The 21,221-nt window shown below is 45.2% G+C and overlaps 1 protein-coding gene across 1 annotated transcript; it reads left to right on the top strand.

The window, feature by feature from the left end:
• Positions 1-6,548: 6,548 nt before the first annotated feature.
• LOC146351404 (uncharacterized) lies at positions 6,549-14,153 on the top strand. Its single transcript, XM_084842038.1, has 2 exons — positions 6,549-6,910; positions 12,011-14,153. The coding sequence occupies exon 2, from the start codon at positions 12,417-12,419 to the stop codon at positions 13,809-13,811; it is 1,395 nt and encodes a 464-aa protein (XP_084698164.1). The 5' UTR covers positions 6,549-6,910; positions 12,011-12,416; the 3' UTR covers positions 13,812-14,153.
• Positions 14,154-21,221: the final 7,068 nt, after the last annotated feature.

Raw genomic sequence — 21,221 nt, 5'->3', positions numbered from 1 at the left:
ATTTGTATTTCAGAAGCATCACATAAAAGACTACCGCGCACGGGTGTTCCACCACCTGAAATGTTGATTGACTAGGAACTGAGAAAGAGATGGACAAAGATAAAGAGAAAACAGATGTCTATGATGATTGTATACATTATAGTAATTAACAGTATCTAAATGAAACAAGTTTGCTTTCACTGAGGTGTCATTTGCACACTGTTCCTCTTGAGCATTAAGATACATCCTGTACATGATCGCCTTATTGTCTACTGTCATCAGAATTCCTGTTTGGGTTTTGAGCAACCACAGAGTGGGACTTACCAGCTGTCATGGAAAATGTATTCCATTTCATTATGAGTTAATTTATCTATTCTAATTCTATTTTTTTCTTATAATTATTTAAATGCTCGGGGGAACTGCCTGAAGTAAAAACAAGCCAACAGCTGAAGTTACACATAATTGGTAGCTGAACTGAAAAGTCTATCAGAACCATTCCTGCTATTGTCTATTAATTTTATGATGGGTTTAATAATGGAATAGATCTGTGACTGACATTTTCAATGATGGTATATCAGTTCCAACTTTCTGTTACTTTTTCCAGAAGTTTACAGCTACACATTTATAAATATGTGGGCCTACAAATTCAGGCCTGGTGTCACTTTGGACATTTGCAGAAGGTTCCCATGCTTCCAGTGGGTTTCTATGTGTGTGGAATCCTCGGACTCAAGCCAAGAGAGTGATTCCATGTTACCCAATGAAACAACACATCACTTTAGCGAAGGCTCAGCTAGAATTACAAAAAAGAAAGAATGACAACCTTACAGAGAACTGGAAAACAAATTTATTTTTTATACAGCATTTGGTCAAGGACCTGCCTTCTGTTGGCAGATTAGGTACATTCATGGAAGGTGCCTCTGCCCATTTGTCAGGGATAACCCCTCCTTCCCCTGCACTATAGCTCACTCCATTTAGCAAGGTCCCCTGACCCTCTGCCAGCCTAGTTGCACATGCCTAAAACTGGATCCAACATATCCTGGGGCCCAGTTGCACATGCCCCAAACTGGATCCAACATATAAGATTTGTAGATCACTTTTCCATATTATTTCTTTGTTTGTTACAGTTATATCCTGCCCTTTTCTCCAAGGAGTCCAAGGCGGCATAGGTGATCCTCCTCCTCTCCATTTTATCCTCACAACAATCCTGTGAGGTAGGTTAGGCAGAAAGTCAGTGACTGGCCCAAAGTCAACCAGTGAGCTTCATGGCTGAGTGGGGATGTGAACCTGGACCTCCCCAGTCCCAGTCCAACACTTTAACCACTACACCACACTGGCTCTCAAAACCAGTCCCAAAGCACTTTATGATTTTTAAACCACCAGCAAATTCATCACATTGGCTCGTCAGTTTTGTAATATAAACAAAGGAGTTGCATCTGTAGACAGATGTTCTGTGAAATTCAATGAACATAAACTAATCAGATTATTGTTGATTAGTAATGATCCTTCCTTGTAGATTGATCCATTTTCAGAACTGATCCACCTCATCTCAAAGATTCTGTCCCAAGTCTGTAGTTACTGAAAACTGGTTAATGTGACTTGTTTCAGAAAGAGAGGGCATGCTCAAGAGGTCTCCTCATGGCAGAGATGCATGGAACTGGTGCCATTTAGCCATGTGGCCTGATGCCTTTCATGATGTATGGCAATGGCTCAGTGAAAGCCACTCACAAGAATGGGTTTCTCCATGGGTCTCTGCTGTATGGGTGGTTCTCTGCCATGTGGCAATTGCCTGAAATACACTTCATTGTGGAAAACATCACACACATTGGCCCCAGTGGAGGCTGGTTGGTTCAATGGCAGTGGGGCAGTGAATCCACTCTGGGTTTCAGTCAGAACTCTAAAAGGAGCTATCCAAGGTGCTGAACCTAGGGTTGGGCTGACTGACTCTAACTGAAATCCAGAGTGGATTTACCACCCCATGACATCAGAGGCACCAGCCTCCCCTGATTGGCCCCAAGGTGATGATTTACGTATGTCTTCTTTCTTAATTTGTGCTCAGAGCAGATTTCTTACTTGAAATGCACACAGTTGCCATTGTTGCAGACATATTTCATATTTCCCCCCGTTGGTGGAAACGAAGTTCTTAATCCAACAACATAAACAAGGTGGAAATGTATTAGCCTCAAGTGCCATAACTTAACCTACCATTATTCCACAGTTATCCAGCTGGTATTTTTTATTTATTAGATTTCTGAGTATGGTATAAAGCATTATAATCAATGTATTATTGACAAAGGCATATGAGTTGCATGCCATTTATTTATTTTACAATGCTGCCTCTTGCTTTGAAAATTTTAATACACTCTCAACAATACACAGTGGGCATACGACATGTTATTCAGAGGGCATTTAGATTATTCAACAAAACACCGTGATGTGAAAGTTTCATAATTAGGATGGCTGTAAACTATGAACCTATTCTCAGCTGTGTGCTTTGCTTGTTACAATTGTACACAAGCAAGATATTAGTTAAGTAGGATTCAAAACTTTACAACATTTTTAACACTGATTCCAGTAACAAAACTGGAAGCATTTTATTACAACCTGGAGGGACTGTAAATACTAAATCTATGGAATTTTTATAACCAATTCTATCAAAGGCAATCTGATTGTCATGCTTTATTAATACACATAGGATTCCCCCATTAGGAAGAAGAGTTGTATTACAGGCATAAAATACCGCTAAGCGTTTTAGCTCTGCAAGAGTAGCTACAGCTGCATTGCATTTGTGTTGCCGTATTTTAATGCATACTGGCTCTCTAGATTAAAAGTAGGAAATAGCATAGCACTCCACTAGATGACAGGCTTGGTTTAAAGCCAGAACACTTTGTGATATTCCTCCATCCATTTTCAGCTCCATACAAAAATCATAACTCAAAAGTGGAAGTTCTCAGATGGGACAGGCGACAATTTTATTGGAAGCGGAATATTAAAATGTCAAACACATAGAATTCCATATCTCCCATTTGATCTTTTTTCTTTTCTTTTCATTCCAAGCTTTAAATGGTTGTATGAAGCTTGATAGATTTTAAAGGGAGTGCTCCTATCTATCTATCTATCTATCTATCTATCATCTATCTATCTATCTTGTGTTCTCCTATTTGAAAATCAATAGATACATTGGTTGCTTGTCAAACACTTCTTTGGGGGCCTTCAAAAGTCTGTGCTGGGCCAGGCAGGATCTCTCCTGCTATCCCTGCCGAACAACAAGAGGATTCTACAAAAGGAAGCATCCCCAATAGCCAGGTTGTATGGATTTGGTTTAACCTGTTCCATGTGTTCTGTGGATTGTCAGGTGTCTTTCATTCCTTTGTCTGCTCATTGGTGGAATCACATTTTTCCTCCCTTTGGAAAAGTATGCCAAAACATCTAACACAATTTACATAACTTTTGCTGGTACTCAATATTTTGCATATTTTTATGAGTGATACACTGCAGAGGCTGAAGAGAGATCGGAGATGTATAAAATGTTGGGTTAAAAAAAAAGTATATATTACCATATCTCCCACTAACTTTGATACTTTTGTACGACTAAATTTGCATACAATGCTGGAAATGTAAAAAAACTGGTCTGCGCAACTTGAATGGTGCTAGTCTGCTGAGGAATTTCAAATTAATAGAAATCCAAAGTCATTTGAATTCATTTTGGATTTCTCTGACATTCTGTCAGGGTTGAATCCAAGCCCCTTGCTCCAATTCTGAATCAGAGTTAGAACAGCTAGATCAGAACCAGGGGAGGGACCTTTGCTAGAGCTCCAAGAAGCTGGGAGAGATTCTTCCAAAGGCCTTGACAAACAGATGGCCCAGGCTGAATCACTTCCCTCCACCATGAGAAGTCAAGTTTCCGAGAAGGAGGAGGAAGAGGGGCATGACTTGAGAGACGCTAAGGCACATCGCATGGCAAAACAGGAACAGTTAGGGACAGGGCTTAGAAGCTTCACCAGGATAGCCACTCTTAGAAGCCAACATAGGAGGGAGTCACCCTATGGGAGGGGCATCACTGTGAAGCAAGTCTGGCCATGAGGTTGATGGCAAACTGCCAGCAACTTCACTACCCTCCAGTTCATCTTCCCTGATTAGAGATTGCAGCTTAGTTGTTTAGGGCATGAGGCAGTCTGAGAGCTTCCTTGAATCTGAATTTGTAAAAAGGCCAGTCTCTAGCAAAATGGAGTCATATTAGCGTGAAGCTTTGTCTCTTTGTGGTATTAATTGCGAAGGGGAAGGATGATCCAATTCCTGATACATTCCTACCCAATAGTCATACATACATTCAGCCCACCCACCAAACATGTAGAAGTCAGGGAGTGGGAACAGCAGGCATTATTTCTCACCTCCCATCACCGCCCTCTTATTCACTGAGCCTACATACTTTTGAAAATGTGGACAGGACTAGGGTGTTCAGATTATTTATCATGTACCACTGGGAAGATCACACCCAGTGCCAGCTGCAGGTTTTTGAGGGCCCTTGGGCAAGGTAACCTCAATGTGCACCCCCCCCCAGTGAGTCTACCTTTTCAGCGCCATTGTCACCAGTGGCTATGAACAAGTAGGCAGTGGCATCTCACCAACTGCTATTGCTCCCCCTCCGCTCCTCTTCCTCTTATCATTGCTACCAGTTCCTTGCCTGGCAGGCAGAGAGCCAGTGAGCAAGCAGTCTTCTCCTTCTCACCACTACTGTTGTCTGGGCACAAGCGAGAGGCAGGTTGCAATCATGAAGAGGAGGAGAAACTCCAGGGGACTCTCATCAATGGGCCCTGTGGAGATGTGGGCCCTCGGCTGGTGCCCAACCATGCCTTGACGCCAACTCCGATCACACCTATGTGGGAGATATATTCAGCAGAACTTCCAGTTTTTGATAGCAGTGGTCTGGATAATGGGAGTGGCCACTGAGTTCTATAGTTCTGACTGTGACATTTTGTTTCTAGCAAATATGGAATAAAGCTCTTCTCAGACATTCAGTCTGAATGCTGAATGCAAATGAATGCTCAGAGGGGGGAAAGTATTTTGGCAGCAGGCTCTGCCCCCACCTACAGATATTCATCACAACAAATGAAGAGAAACCTCGTACGCGTGGAGACTATGTTCAGAAGCTTTAATGAATATCTGTAGTGCAGGGAAGGAGCTGGCCACCAAGTTGCTGCCCCCACCCTGGATGCACATTCATGAAATGAGAAGAGCCCTGCTTTGAAGAAGCTCAGATAGACAGTTTGTTCATTGCTCAATAAAAAGAAGTGATGAATAAATTACCTCATCCAGGATCCACCAAATGTCCGGTTCACAGTGTATACATGAGCCCTTTTCAGTCATATTTCTGCCATATGTACAATGAACACATGAGTGGTGGCACTGCAGGCTCTGCCCTGCCGTCCACATATTAAATGCATGCCTGCGACATGCAAGTGCACATACAAGTGTCCACATGGTGGAAAGTGTCCACGCTATTGGGAATCCTGCTTTTTCAGGCATGTGCTTTAACACAGAGATGTGTATTCCAATCTGTGGGCAGTGTGGGGCAGAACTAGCCCCTGCCAACATGTTCATCAGATGTGCAGAGAGAAGAGTCCTGTGGATGAAATGGGCTATGATGTGAATTATGTTTGGTTCACACACTCCAGTCTACTCTACTCTACACATGGAAAGGCTTTTGCAGAAGTCCCCACTCATGGGTTTTGTCCACCACTTTTTCATGGTGTGAGGGATTGGTGGGGCTTGCCGTCTCTCACCCAGAATCCTGCAGGCCCATCACAGCATTGCCAAGGTGCCCCTCAGCCTTCCAGAGGCTGGTGGCTATGTTAGGGCAGCGGCAAGCAGTGGCAGTCCAAAGGAATAGCAATGCCAGCCAGCACATGCTCAAAGCCTGGGCTAATCCCTGTGATAAGATTAACCAAAAGGGAAAGAGGATGATGGCGGGGGGGGGGGAGTGGGCAGACACAGGCTAAAAAGCAGGAGAAAGCGATAGAGGGGGAGGGAGAAGAGATATGGGGAAAAGCACTCTACCCCCCCTTCCTTCATTGCCCCTTTAAGAGCAAGCTACAAAAAGGCTGCACTGGACTTTCTTGCTCAAGACTGGAGGAGTCAGCATTTTCCCTGGGAAAGGTACTGTCTGGGATGCAACAGCAGAGAAAGATTTAGCAGCTGTGGGTGCTGCATTTGGCAGAGACAAACTGTGGGAGGATTACATGGCAAATAGCAGGGTCTGCTTGCACTCCCTTTCCCCACTATGCATGAACTGAACTTTAGAGTTGCAGTTTGGGATGTCTTTATGTTAGAAAAAAAAGGAGACTCCATAACCGTTGGCATCTCAAGTTACGTAAGAGCCCGAGTGGCGGGAAAATGTAGGTGGAGCAAAAAGGGAATCATACTGACGCGCTCATGACTAACAGCTTGGTAAGCTGATAGTGACTGTTTATTGGCTATTGACTTAGTGAGCTGATGTACTAACTGTTTCATTGGTTACTGGTAAGAACAATAGAAGTGATATGATATAAAGGGCTTTTGCACACGTGTCTCGGGGTCCAGACTGCTCTGCACCCGTTTTGCAAAACGTTCAATAAAATAGTGTTGGATCCACTGCTGCCTGCCTGGCATCCTTTTCTTCTAAACCGAAAGCAAGGACTTTTTATCTAACAATTTGGTGCCGTGACTCGGATCCTGCTTCGGGGCGCGTCCCCTTCGTGCTGAGCCGAGGGGCCGTGGAGGAGAAGTGGCCACAGGCGGTTGTTTTACACTGCCTTCTCCTCACGACGGTGGCGGCGGAGGCGCCTGGGGACCAACGCCAGAGGAAGAGGGAGACGTGACCACTCCTTTTAGGCACCGGCAGTGGATCAATAAGCAGCTGGACGCAGCTGCGGGCGGGACAGAAGAGGCTTTTGGGGTAAGTGAAACAGCTTACATTAGGGGATAAACGCGGGACAGTGGTGTGTTTGTGATTGCGTGAGACGCCTACGGGCGAAGCGAGTGGGGAGCCCCGATCTGCATTTCCTTACCCTGGAGATGGGCTAGGTCAGAGGAGGGCAAAGCGCAAGAATTGCTGATTGAAATTCCCACTGTCATGGGCGGGTCCTAATCTAAGTCTGCGAAGAAGTCCCATATGCCCTTGGAGTGTTGTTTGCGCAATTGGTCACGTTTTAAGCACGATTATGGAACTAAGATGACAAAGGATCGTCTTGTCTTTTTTTGCACCCGGGAATGGCCAATATTAGAACCCAAATGGCCACCCGAGGGGTCTTTTGACCCAACCTTGGTATCTGATGTGCGAACAATAGTAGCACAGAGGAGAAGTTGGGACCAGTTCCCTCATATTGATTCGTGGGCAACTTGTGTGCCCCTTGGCGGCAGGCCCGCTCCGTGGGTTGTTAAATGCATGTCCCTTGCCCTTCCCATGGTGGTCAAAAGGAAACCACCAAAAGAAGGACCACCCAGGGTCGTGGCCATGGCACCGGAGGACCTACTGCTTCCTCCTCCCTACGGGACAGCCATCGCAGGGCGACCACGCCCGTTGCAACCACCACCCTCTCCTGAGGGGCCCGCCCAGCAGTTAGATGCCCCCGAGAAGGACCCCTCTCACAAAATAGTACCAGAGGACCCCCACCCCTCTAGTTGAACGCCGGGACACTCTCCAAGATCCTCTATATTCCCTAGAGGAAAGATTGGAGGTCCTACAGAGAGAAGCAAAAGGGGGACCTAACTACAACCTGCGAAAGGACCCCCAACCACCAGTGAAGTTCACCTTCCCCATCAGAGAAGTCCCCGACCCTACCGCCCAACACCCTCAAGGGATGATGTTTGTTTATGTCCCATTCACAAAATCTGATTTGTATAATTGGAAACAATTTAACCCCTCCTTTGAAGAGGATCCCGGGCCACTCCTGTCTCTGATGGAGAATGTGAGGCTTACTCACAACCCACATGGGACGATACACAAATGCTATTGAACACCTGTTTTCTCAGGCAAAAGCCAACCATCCTTGCAGGGGCACGAGCCAAGTATAGGGAGGAAAATCCCCAGGCAACTGAGGAGGAGACGGCGGAGGTTCTGCCCACAGGGCGACCCAATTGGGGGGTGGCCACAGCGGCACATAGACGCTTACATGCTGACTATTTTCGACTCATTTTAGCAGGCATGAAGCAAGCCGCGAGAAGGGCCCCCAATTTGCAAAAAGTCCTGACTCTAAAGCAAGACAAAAACGAACCTCCTGCCGTGTTCCTCCAAAGGCTGAGGGAAGCCTTGGCTAAATATACTGACATTGACTTGAATGATCCAAATAATTTAAGGATCCTCATGACTCAGTTCGCGGGAAATAGCTGCCAGGACATCAGAAAGAAGTTGCAAAAAGTTGAAGGAGGGTTGGCAGCTGACCTAGGAGTTTTAGTTGAAGTAGCTCAAAAGGTTTATGAGAGGCGAGAAGAAGAAGAAGGAAAAGACAAAGACAAGAGGCAGGCCAAGCTCCTTGCTGCGGTTCTTAAACCTGACAAAGAGGGAGCTAGAAAGGGGAGGAAAGGGGGAAGGAAAGGATCTCCCCTGGGGAAAGATCAATGTGCCTTTTGTAAGAAAATGGGGCACTGGAAGCGTGACTGTGAGGCTTTGAAGCAGAAAGAGAGAGGGGAAAATATGGGAGGAGCAGAGAGAGTTCTGTATGAACAGGAAAGAGATCAGGACAGACCGGGGCCCGGCCCCCTCTTAGCTGTCTCTGAGGCAAGATGGGACCCCATGGTCAAAATAAAGGTTGGGGGCCGCTCCTACAAAGCCCTTGTGGACACAGGGACCGCCCTGTCCGTCCTCCCCCTCAGTGAGCCCCCAACAGGAGGTGGGGGGTTCACCACCATAATGGGGGTCGAGGGAAGGGCAACCCAAGTGCCCCTCTCTCGTCCCCTGTTCACCAAGGTTGGGAAAACACACCTAGAATATGCATTTGTCTGTACCCCCTCCTGTCCAGTGGCATTGCTAGGAAGGGACTTATTGACTAAACTCCAAATTGAGATTGCTTTTACTCCTGACGGAAGGATGGAGATACGGCTCCCTAAACAGCAGAGTAGTAACTACCAAATGGCCCTTTTGAAGGTTGCAGAAGAATCCACCCCAGAGGCCACCGAGGACTGGAGCCTAATAGAAAACAGAGTCAACCCTCTAGCTTGGGCCGGGATTGGAGGGGCCTCTCGTGCCAAGTCGGCAGCACCATACAAAATTCCCCTCAAGGAGGGAGCAAGGCCTGTTCATGTGAAACAGTATCCCCTTTCCCACCAAGGAAAGGAGGGCCTACAACCAGTAATGACAAAGCTCCGAGAAGAAGGCCGGCTCATTGAGATAATGTCCCCCTATAACACGCCCATCATCGCTGTGCCAAAAAGGGGAGGGGGGGCAAGGGCTACCGCTTAGTGCAAGACCTCCGGCTCATTAATCAGCAGATCGAGGCCCCCCATCCTGTGGTCCCCAACCCACACACCCTCCTTGTAGGAATTCCGGAAGAGCATGCCTGGTTCACTGTCATAGACCTAAAAGACGCCTTTCTCAGCATCCCCCTCCACCCTGATTCAAGGCCTTTGTTCGCCTTTGAATGGGAAATCCCAGAGGGGGGGTCAAAAGTTCAATTAGCATGCACAGTCATCCCTCAGGGGCTCAATCTCTCACCGGTCGTCTTTGGCCAGCAGCTCCAAAAGGATCTCGAACCCTGGGTCCAGCAGCACTCAGAGGTGCATCTCCTCCAGTACTGTGACGACCTCCTGATTTCAGCCAAGGCCAAGAATGCGTGCCTGAGTGGGACGGTTTCCCTCCTCAACTATCTAGCGGGGGGGGGGGTATAAAGTGTCAAAAGAAAAAGTACAGTTGGCCCAACCAACTGTAAAATTCCTAGGCTACCACATAACTAAAGGGACTCGGAGCCTAGGGCAAGAAAGAGTCGAAGTCATCCGTGACACTCCTGTCCCTAAGTCCCCCCGCGAATTGAGGGCCTACCTGGGGTTGACCGGATTCTGCCGACTATGGATAGCAAACTATGGGGAGACAGCGCGGCCGCTGTATGAGGCGCTGCAGAAAGATAGACTGGATAAATGGAAATGGACTAAGGAAATGAATAAGTCTTTTCTCAGTCTTAAAGCTGCTCTTGTGTCACCACCTGCTCTAGCCATACCAAATCCCAGCCGGCCATTTAGACTTTATGTGCATGAAAATAAGGGCATAGCTTCGGGAGTGCTTTGCCAGCGAAAAGGGCCCTCTTGGAGACCAGTGGGATATTATTCCAAAGTCCTAGATGTCGTAGCACAAGGATGGCCAAGTTGCCTGAGGGCAGTGGCGGCAACAGCTCTGATCTGTACCGAGGCCGAGAAAATGACGATGGGAGGACCCATTGAAGTTTGGGTGCCGCATGGGGTGCCACAAATTTTGGGATCTGGAGGAGGAAGCAAATTTCTCAACCCAGCCCGGCATTCCCGATATGAAATAGGTTTACTAAGAAACGAAAACCTCACTTTTAAGGCTTGCTCTAGCTTTAATATCACCACACTACTGCCAACATTACTGGGCACAAACGGATCCGGATTCCCAGATCATGACTGCCTTGAAGTATTAGACCTAGACACCAAAGGCCGACCGGACCTTGAGGATGAACCAATAGAGGGAGCCAGAGATCTGTTTGTAGATGGATCTAGCTATATGCTGGATGGAAGGCGCTACACAGGAGCGGCCGTCGTTACTCTAGACGAGAGTGTGCGTGAGGAAAGGCTGCCTCCTCATTTCTCCGCCCAATCCGCTGAACTGGTAGCCCTGACAAGAGCCCTGCAAGCCAGCAAGGGAAAGCGAGTAAATATTTATACCGATAGCAAAAATGCGTTCGCCGTTGTGCATGCTCATGGGCAACTGTGGAAAGAGAGGGGATTCCTTACAGCAAACGGATCTCCAGTGGCTAATGGCGGCCTAATAGTGGATCTTCTGGATGCCCTCCAGCTACCCTCACAAGTAGCTGTTGTCCACGTCCGAGCCCATGGGAAAGAAAAAGAGGAAAAATGGAGACAGGGAAACCAGAAGGCAGATGAGGCCGCAAAAAGAGCAGCCAGAGAGGGAATCCAAGGAACATTCTTCATTCTACCCAAAAGAAAAGAGCGCCCCACATACTCCCCTGATGAGTTACAGATGGCACAAGAACACAGAATAAGTCCCTGCGATGACGGATGGATCCAGATGACAGATGGAAGACTGCTTCTTCCACAGACCCTGCAGAGGGTTGTTCTAGAGCAAGTTCACCATTCTCTTGGACACCCTGGAGCATCAGCCATGATCAACTATTGCAAGAGGCTGTTTGTCTCCCCTGGCTTAACTGTATGCGCCCACCGACTAGCCACAACCTGTGAAGTCTGCCAGAAAACCAACCCTCCAAGGGCACCCCCTCCTCCAAAAGGAGGGCGACCATGGGCCTACTATCCTTTCCAGAGGGCGCAGATTGATTTTGCTGAGATGTCACCATGTAGGGGTTACAGGTATTTGCTTGTAATAGTATGTCAAATGACAGGGTGGGTAGAGGCATTTCCATGTAGGAACTGCCAAGCTAAAACTGTTGTTGCTAAATTGTTACAGGAGGTGGTGCCCCGGTTCTCCCTGCCTGAAGTTATAGAGTCCGATCAGGGCTCACACTTCACCTCAGTTATTACACGGGGGCTGGCACAAGCTCTGGGAGTAGAGTGGCATTTACATTGCCCCTGGAGGCCCCAGGCAAGTGGACAAGTTGAAAGAATCAATCGGAGCCTCAAGGAGACTTTAACCAAACTCCAACGAGGGGTGAAGCTCACTTGGGTTGAGGCTCTGCCAATAGCTTTAACGAAGCTTCGAAGGATGCCAAGAAAGGACATAAAATTGTCCCCCTTCGAACTGATGTTTGGGTTCCCGCCTTGGGTACACTGCGGAAGGAGGGAGGAAGTCAAGTGGGAGGTGGGTGATCAGATGCTAAGGGATCAGTTGACTTCTCTACTGTCTGTTCTTTCACAGCTACGAGCTTATTCCGTTCCGTTTCAGAGACTTCCGTTAGATGCGCCTATCCATCTCTTCCAGACAGGAGACGAGGTGTTGCTGAAAAAGTGGAATAAAGAAGCTTTAAAGGAAGGGTGGGAGGGGCCTTATTTGGTGGGACCAACCAGCCACTCGTGTGTAAAGCTTGTGGGTTCTAGTAAATGGACACATTGCAGCCGGATAAAGCCATTTAAGCGACCCTTGCTTCCTTCTGTCACCTGGAAAGAACAGGAGGACACGGGCAACGGTCCTTTGCTCCCTGGCACCCCTCTGGAAGCTGCCAGGGACACAGGCGAAGAAGCCATCCAGGAGCCACAATCGCCTGTAATATACAAGTCACAACATCTAGGAAAAGCTCGGGTTCGAATTATAAAAAACTTGTAATATGAAGCAAGTATTGTGGGTGGTGTTGGTAATGTTAGTAAAAGAAATATTAACGTGGATGGTGATACCTCAAGGACTTGGGCTTGACAGCTTTAAGATAAAACCCCGAAATGTCACACCAACACCCCTCAAACCACTTCTGGTACAGATCCCCGAGAAAGAGAGGTGTCCCTGGAGAACCAGGTTAGGAATCCCAATAACAGAGGAAACTGATAATGTGTGGTTAGAGTGGATAAAGTATACAGCCAAGTCTTTAAATAAGTCTGACTGTTTTGTTTGTGCCACAGGGAGATCAGTAGCAAAGGTGCTGCCCTTTCCACTGGGGTGGGACACTCCTTCCCTCCTCACCTGTATGATCTGTTTGTTCCAACACCCTGATGCATGGGGAGAGGAGGAATGCCAAACCCTCAATAAATTATACCCCCCACTCAAATTAAAGGATCGCGTCAGACCTTCCACAGTCTTCCTGCAAAGAAGAAACCATACCGGATGCATACACCGAAACCTTGCAGACACAGAGGGGCGTATAGGGAACCTGACGAGTAAAGTAAGATGTGTTAATTCCACCCGCTTTAGGAATAATTCCCTTTCAATCCCACGAGCTGATCTCTGGTGGTATTGTGGTGGTCTAGAGTTGTATGAGGTATTGCCCTCCAATTGGTCCGGAGCTTGTGGGTTAGTTCAGTTGGCAGTCCCCTTTTCAATTGCATATCATCCAGCAGAGAAGACTGGCCAACCCCGGCAGAAACGATCAGTAACCCCTTTTGATGATCAAATATATATTGACTCCATAGGAGTACCAAGGGGAGTGCCAGACGAGTTCAAAGGAAGAAATCAAATTTCTGCAGGATTTGAATCTACCCTGTTTTGGTGGGTGACCATTAACAAAAATGTAGATTGGATCAATTACGTTTATTATCATCAACAGAGGTTTATAAACTATACTCGAGATGCTGTAAAAGGATTGGCTGAGCAGCTAGATGCCACCAGCCAAATGGCTTGGGAAAATCGGCGTGTTCTTGATATGATGTTAGCAGAAAAAGGAGGGGTTTGTGTCATGCTAGGTGGACGGTGTTGCACCTTCATCCCTAACAACACTGCCCCAGATGGCACGGTAACAAGGGCTTTGCAGGGCCTCACCGCCTTGTCTGAAGAATTAGCCGAGAATTCAGGGATTAACAACCCCGTGACTGCCTGGTTAGAGAGATGGTTTGGAAAATGGAAACACCTAGCAGCCTCAATCCTTATTTCGCTTGTAGTGATGATAGGAGTTTTAGTGTTATTTGGTTGTTGCATTATCCCCTGCGCTAGAGGCTTATCCCAGCAGTTAATTGAAACCGCTCTGTCAAAACAGATGCTCTTGCTTTATTGTGCTGATAAAGAAACTCCGTTTTAAATGCTTTAAGACGTGAATAAAGACTTAAAGGAGGGAATTGTTAGAAAAAAAAAGGAGACTCCATAACCGTTGGCGTCTCAAGTTACGTAACAGCCCGAGTGGCGGGAAAATGTAGGTGGAGCAAAAAGGGAATCATACTGACGCGCTCATGACTAACAGCTTGGTAAGCTGATAGTGACTGTTTATTGGCTATTGACTTAGTGAGCCGATGTACTAACTGTTTCATTGGTTACTGGCAAGGACAATAGAAGTGATATGGTATAAAAGGCTTTTGCACACGTGTCTCGGGGTCCAGACTGCTCTGCACCCGTTTTGCAAAACGTTCAATAAAATAGTGTTGGATCCACTGCTGCCTGCCTGGCATCCTTTTCTTCTAAACCGAAAGCAAGGACTTTTTATCTAACATTTATACATAAAAGAAGTGTCACAGTGCATCCACTGCATGTCTCCATTCCAAAGGTTATATCGAGCATTATACTTGCAGAAAACTTACAAGAGTTGGCATCATTCTGCTAGCAGTTGCACAACCACAGCACAACTAGCACAAGCAATACCGAGCCTAATAAATTGTGCAACACCTTGTGCAATTATTTCCAGAACAGCATGTGCAACACCTGCTGTAATGCCTTGTGCAATGGCTTGTGCAAGCAGAATGAAAGGATAAAGGGAAGATACAGAAAGAGGGAACAACTAAAGAGTGCTCCATCGACCCTTCCCTATCATTCTCATCCCCGTGGGGAACTATCACACTCTGCTCTTTTGAAATAAAGAGAAGAAGGGAAGTTTGACAATATACTTAAACGTATACAAGGTAGCAAATAATATCCAACATGAATTTAAAAAGAATAAAACCAGCAATACTTCCTATATATCTATCAGAATTTGCCCACTTCCTCTCAGTTATCACCACCTTTATAGCAATCACTTTTTAGGTGTGTTTCATCTGCTTGTTATTTTTCTTTTTTCAAAAGCTAGAGACCACAATACCCTGTCTTTTATAAGTGTGCTCTCTGAATTCCTATTTTTAATTGTCTAGAGTCTCTTTAAGAAGAGAACCCTCTGAACAGTTATCTGTTAGTGTTTTAAAGCCTCAAGGTCTGATCATGGCACACATTGGAGTCAGTGGGAGTTTTGCTCTTGACAACACGAGGAAAAAGACCGAGTCCCTCAAATTTGAGGATTCGGTTGTGGGGTGGAGGGGAGGATATTCTTCTATCCTTAGAATAGCTTACGCTGTGCTTTTCCACTTTCTTTAATGACTTCTAACATCCTTTTGATGTGAACTCAAAAAAGAAGACATTTTCATCATTAGATATGGGTGCTTTAAAAGATTAAAAAGAAGCAGAATATGAACATTTGTATCAAAGACAAGAATCCTATTTAGATTATGACTCACTTTCATTATAATGTGTGGAATATTGAACTGGACACTTAGCAGAATAAATATGTCAAGGAAACGAAGCAAGGAATTCTTATGGGACTCTCTCAAACCTTACTGTCCTAAAGCTAAATGTTTGTTTTAGCTCATAGGCAGAGACCCAAAATACATGAACAAGCATCTCATATACACATTGCTCACATCCACTGGGTCTGTATATGATTATAAGCAGGATATTTAAATACACTCCACTCTAAAAAGAAACAGCCTTGTCAATGTGAATATCCTGTTTGCATATAAGAAAAGAAGAGGGAAAATTAGATGGTGAGAAGAGAAACACAAATGTGCATTTAATCATTGTGAGATGCTGTTAAGGATAGGCTTCACACCAGAAACATCAAAAGGTATCAGCTAAATTTGTTTGGAAACCCAAGGATAAATGCATAAGAACAGGGGGCTTACTGCTCTCTGCTTGCTGCACACACAGAGCTCACAACCTCCAGGCCCACACAAACAGGACATTGTCCCTTAAAGATACAGCAATGCTATTGTAATAGCTGGCCCTTTATACCCCAAGAGCACAATCCATTTCACAAAGGGAAATATATTTTATTTTAGGTTGGAGTTGTAATTGTAGGATAGCTGTTGTTGAAGTCTTTGGGCTCCTTCACACTGAGCTTTTATCCTGCGATTGAGATTGCTCCTTCACGAAAGTTTGCGGGCTCTTTACATGATGCCGTGATCATTCAAGGCATCTCCTGCACTAAATGCCCTTTGTTCTGTTTTAAAATAGATCACAGATAATGAGCTATCAAATTACCCCATTGTGTTCCACACTTCAGTTTCCTCCATGAAAAGAGGAAAAGCAGCAAGTACAGGAGTGAGATCGAGGAAAGATAATGGAAGAGTCAGATACGGGGAGAAGGAGGGGGGGGGGAAAGGAAGCATGTGAAAAAGGGAGTCGTTATGATCCTGCATTTAAAACGGAAGCAGAAAGCCCCGTTTTAAATGCAGTATTTTAGGCTGGTGTAGAGATGCCCTTTGTTTCACAAAAAATCTTTGCGGAATGATCCTATAATATGCTAACCAGGGCTGTTAAAGCAGCAATGCATAGGGTGAGCATCGCCCCAAATCAGGAAATGCATCACCAAAGAGAGGATAAAAGAGGGAAGTGATTTGCTTAACATTCGCATAGGTAGAGATTCAAATTTAGAAATAATCACTATAGAAATGCAATACATCTCACCACCGTGGGGAAAACTGCAAACAGGTGACCTGTGTGTGCTTGCTCGGCCTGCTCTAACTGTTGATGGGCAACTTCAAGGCCCTTGCGCTCCCTTATTAGGGTTCTTTATCTTTAAACTGAACTTGGACTTCACCCATCCCTTCAAACAGAGGATGACTTCAAATAGAGGATTGTCCTCCATAAAGTAGGACACATGGTCACCCTTGCCATGCATGACTTGCGAACACAGCCCAATGCAATCCATCAGCCTTTCTGTATTGTGTATTCTCCAGAGTGGATTGAACCCCCTGCATATTAAATTTACATCCTGAATTTTGAGACAACTCTGAAGTGAGCAATCTGTCTTTCAAAAACAAATGTTTAAAACATATCGATACAACCATCCATCTAGTGGATGTTCAAATTCATCACAATATGAAAAATGACTCATTAATTTAATTTTGTGAATGTAAAACCAAATTTTAAAGAGTTTGAACAGATCATGGATGAGAATGTGGTTAGAAGTTTTATATTCCAAATTAATTTTAGCTCTATCAGACAGCTTTCAGAGGACCTTGTTGTGCAACCATAAATGAAATGGCAAAAGTCATTTTTAACAAATCACTACGTTTACTATGGATGAAATCACAGGCAACCAAAGTGTAAAAATTTATGGAACAAGTAGGGATGTATGAACCTTACGACTTCTGTTCCGGGGGGGGGGGGTCCACAACGGAGTCCCACGGACTTCCCCAGGGCCTTACCGTGTCCGTCAGATTTCATGGGGTGGCTCTTCTCCATTCCAAACAGTGTGATCAGCTAATGGCTGCCTCCATTAGCAAATCGCAGAAAAAATATGGCCGTAAAATGTGTAGTTTACGGGATTTGTGGCCGTTTACTACCACAAGTACTACAACTACACAATCTGTGGCTGCATTTTTCCCATGATTGGCTAATGGCAGCTGCCATTAGCTGATCATACCATTTAGAATGGAGGAGAGCCGCTCTGTAGGAAATCTGACAGACCCAGAGGTGAGTGGGGTTGGTCCACTGTGGACTTCACAGGTTGGATTCTTGAGAATCTGGCCTTATTTGAATCTGCAACAGATTTCTCCACCATCCCTAGGAACAAGTAGGGTGCTTTAGTATCGTCTCCTTCCCCACAAATTTCTCATGAATGTGTAGTTTCCCTTCTCCTTTCCCATATTATAGTATATTAGGAGGTACCCAATGATGTCATTCCAATAGTGAAAATGACATCGTGCTAGTGGAAACTAAGTTACAAAGTACGTGCAAGGGGAGAATCCAACTAAAGTTCCACTTGCACAACTGCTTGCAGATCTTAGGTTTACGAAGTGATGTGCTAGTATATGTGCAACTGCTTCTCCAACAGGAAAAGACAGTGGAGCTCCACTGCCACCAGCCATTTCTTCCACTAATAGTACATTGGATATAGGCCTTGATGTGCAAACATCACATTCAGTGGCCTGAAGTTAAAGTGCCTGTTGCATAGGAGAAGTCACTTCCACTTGAACGAAGTGGGTGGTGGTGGTGATTTCCACCAGATCCCAACGCTCTGCATTGGACCCATTTCAGAGGAACTTCCAATCTTAGAAATGGTTGTGGGTGGGGACATGAGGGGCTGTATTAGGTATAGAGGCAGGAAAACCACATTGAATGTGCTGCATTCCTCATTGCATTGTTTTGATCCAAGCAAATATTTATATTTGAAAGGGAACAAATAAAGTGCTGTGTAAATAATAGAATGATTTATGTAAGTGTGCATCCCAACCCATATCATTTACTTGATAAAATATGTATTTTGGTGACATATTATTGTTATTTGGCAATACATCCAATAGCTCTTTTTCAGCCTATGGCAAATCTTTATGAGTAGGCAATAGCTCTTAAAAGCAGCATTTATTATAGCCATGCCCGGACATGTCTATACATAATGTATTGGCACAAATTGCTACTATAATAATTATGCTGTGGTTATCAAACCATTATTTTTCCATGGGAGATTTGACAAATGATGCCATAGGCAATATGATGTCACTTATGAAATGTATTTCAATTGCAAATGTGCCGCTGGAGGCTGACCAATTGTACTTTATGTGTCGTAATTCATACAAAGCCCGAATTATAACTTTCAGCAGAACAAATATTTATTTGTTCATGTCTTTATAGAGCACATGATCCAACCAAAATCAAGCTGTTTTAAGTGCTACTGATTCCAATGAAAGAAATGGAAGCATTGTACATCATAATCCTGTGCATGGCTACTCAGAAAGAAGTCCCATTGACTTCAATTGGACTTACTCCCAGGGTAGTGTATGTAGGATTGCAGCTTTGATCATATCTCCCTTACGTCCTCCAACATGGTGCCCTCCAGAAGTTTTGGACTACAACTCCTTTCATCCCTCACCACTGGCCATGCTGATGGAAGCTGATAGAGGTTATTATCCAAAACATCTGGAGGGCACCATATTGGGGAAGGCTGAAACTACTGGATACCTGGCCCCTTTAACAAGGAATCTTCTACTTATTTACTTATTTTTTAACTCCAGTTGCTTATTGTTTATCTCTCTTAGATATTGAAGAACTGAACTAAGTCTTTGGGACAAACATTTTCTGTTTTGTTGCTGCATCCCCAGAATTCCTTGTCAATCTGTATATTTGTATATTTGTAAATAAGCAAGTTTTTACAAAGACTTCATTCTCTTGACTGGAAATGGACCTAAGGCTGTCCCATGATATCTGATCATTCGGTGGTTTCCCACCTTTTGTGCATTTCACCCTCTGTTCTAAAAGACTGAAATGGTTCTCCTAGGGCCTACTTACTGATATTTTTGGTCCATCCCTTTGGTCTCACCCACCACAGGAATGCAGCCCCCAAGAGCATCTCCAAAATTGGAGTTGGCCCTTGGATTGAAAGTGGTTCGACATACCTGATCTAAAAGGTCAGAGAAGTTCTGAAAAGAACTTTAGTAAATCATAATGTAAAATAATGTATTGTAATTAATAGGATTTTTTTCTTTTCTTTTTAGGAGTAGCAACAATAAAGAAAGTTTTAATTACAGGCCCTACATACACCTAGAACTGATTGAATAAAAAATTAGAACTGTGTGCAAATTGCGTCTCAGAATTCTCCACCTTGTTTGTGGGCAGAGAAATGGGGGGGACGGATGGACAATTTCACTGAAGTTCTCCAGGAGGAGAGGAAATTCTCCAATAGTTTCTCACAGGTAGGGCTCATCATTGGCAGGAGTTGTAGCTAGGGATATAAGAATACTTTTTTTTTTTTTTGGTAGTGGCCATCTTCCCTCCCTCCACTGCACACAATGCCCCAGAACAAGATTAGGCATGGGGCATTGTGGAGGATGCAGAAGTGGGGCCAGGCTGCCAACACAGTTGATGCTGTTGCCACTTCCAGTGGCAGTGCAAAAAACTGTTAGGGAAAAGAAAGAAGCTGTGTTACAACTAGGGATGTCGTGGGCACCCGTTTTGGTCCGCAAATTTGATGGACCGCTAGCACCCGTGCCTGCCAAGCTGTGCCCACCAAGCTCCCCCCTGCTTGCTGGCCCTCCAGGCTGCAGTCGAGCACCCCCTGTGTGCTCGATCAGCAGCCTGCAACTTACCTGGGCCTGTTCGTCTCTGTGACGATCACCATGTTCTAAAAAAAAAAAAAATGGCAATCAGCAGCACTTGCTCATAGACTTATACGCAAAAAGTGCTGTGAATCGCCCATAGACTCTAGTTTACAGAGCTATTTTGCATATAATTCTATGGGCAAGTGCTGCCAATCACCATGATTTTTTTAAAACACGGCGATCGGCACAAAGATGAACAGGCCTGGGGTATAGAATCATAGAATAGTAGAGTTGGAAGGGGCCTACAAGGCAATTGAGTCCAGACCCCTGCTCAATGCAGGAATCCAAGTCAGAGCATCCCTGACAGATGGCTGTCCAGCCTCGTCTTGAATGCCTCCAGTGTGGGAGAGCCCACTACCTCCCTAGGTAATTGGTTCCATTGTCGTATTGCTCTAACAGTCAGGAAGTTTTTCCTGATGTTCAGCCGGAATCTGGCTTCCTGTAACTTGAGCCCATTCTTCCGTGTCCTGCACTCTGGGATGATCGAGACGAGATCCTGTCCTTCCTCTCTGTGACAACCTTTCAAGTACTTGAAGAGCACTATCATATCTCCCCTCAGTCTTCTCTTCTCAAGGCTAAATATGCCCAGTTCTTTCAGTCCCATGACCATCTTTGTTGCCCTCCTCTGAACCCTCTCCAGTTTGTCTGCATCCTTCTTAAAGTGTGGTGCCCAGAACTGGACACAGTACTCCAGATGAGGCCTAACCAGTGCTGAGTAGAGGGGAACTAGTACTTCCCGGGATTTGGAAGCTATGCTTCTATGAATGCAGCCCAAAAGAGCATTTGCCTTTTTTGCAACCACATCACATTGTTGGCTCATATTCAGCTTGTGATCGACAACAGTTCTGAGATCCTTCTCGCTTGTAGTGTTGTTGAGCCACGTATCCCCCATCTTGTAACTGTGCATTTGATTTCTTTTTCCTAGGTGCAGAACTTGGTATTTATCCCTATTAAATGTCATCTATCCAGATCACTTTGAATTTTGTTTCTGTCTTCCAAAGTATTAGCTATCCCGCCCAACTTTGTGTCATCTGCAAATTTGATCAGCATTCCCTGCACCTCCTCCTCCAAGTCATTAATCAAAATGTTGAAGAGCACTGGGCCCAGGACTGAGCCCTGCGGTATCCTGCTTGCTACCTCTCCCCAGTTGGAGA

Source organism: Heloderma suspectum, chromosome 3 (genome assembly GCF_057233095.1).
Source record: "Heloderma suspectum isolate Gila_16-S chromosome 3, 16-S_ref, whole genome shotgun sequence".
NCBI classification, from domain to species: Eukaryota; Metazoa; Chordata; class Lepidosauria; order Squamata; family Helodermatidae; genus Heloderma; species Heloderma suspectum.
The sequence above is the reverse complement of the archived record's forward strand: the minus strand, read 5'-3'. Positions and strand labels throughout refer to the sequence as shown.

Bases quoted from the DNA above. Each gene is read 5' to 3' on its own strand.
- LOC146351404 (XM_084842038.1), top strand. From the start codon at position 12,417: ATGAAGCAAGTATTGTGGGTGGTGTTGGTAATGTTAGTAAAAGAAATA.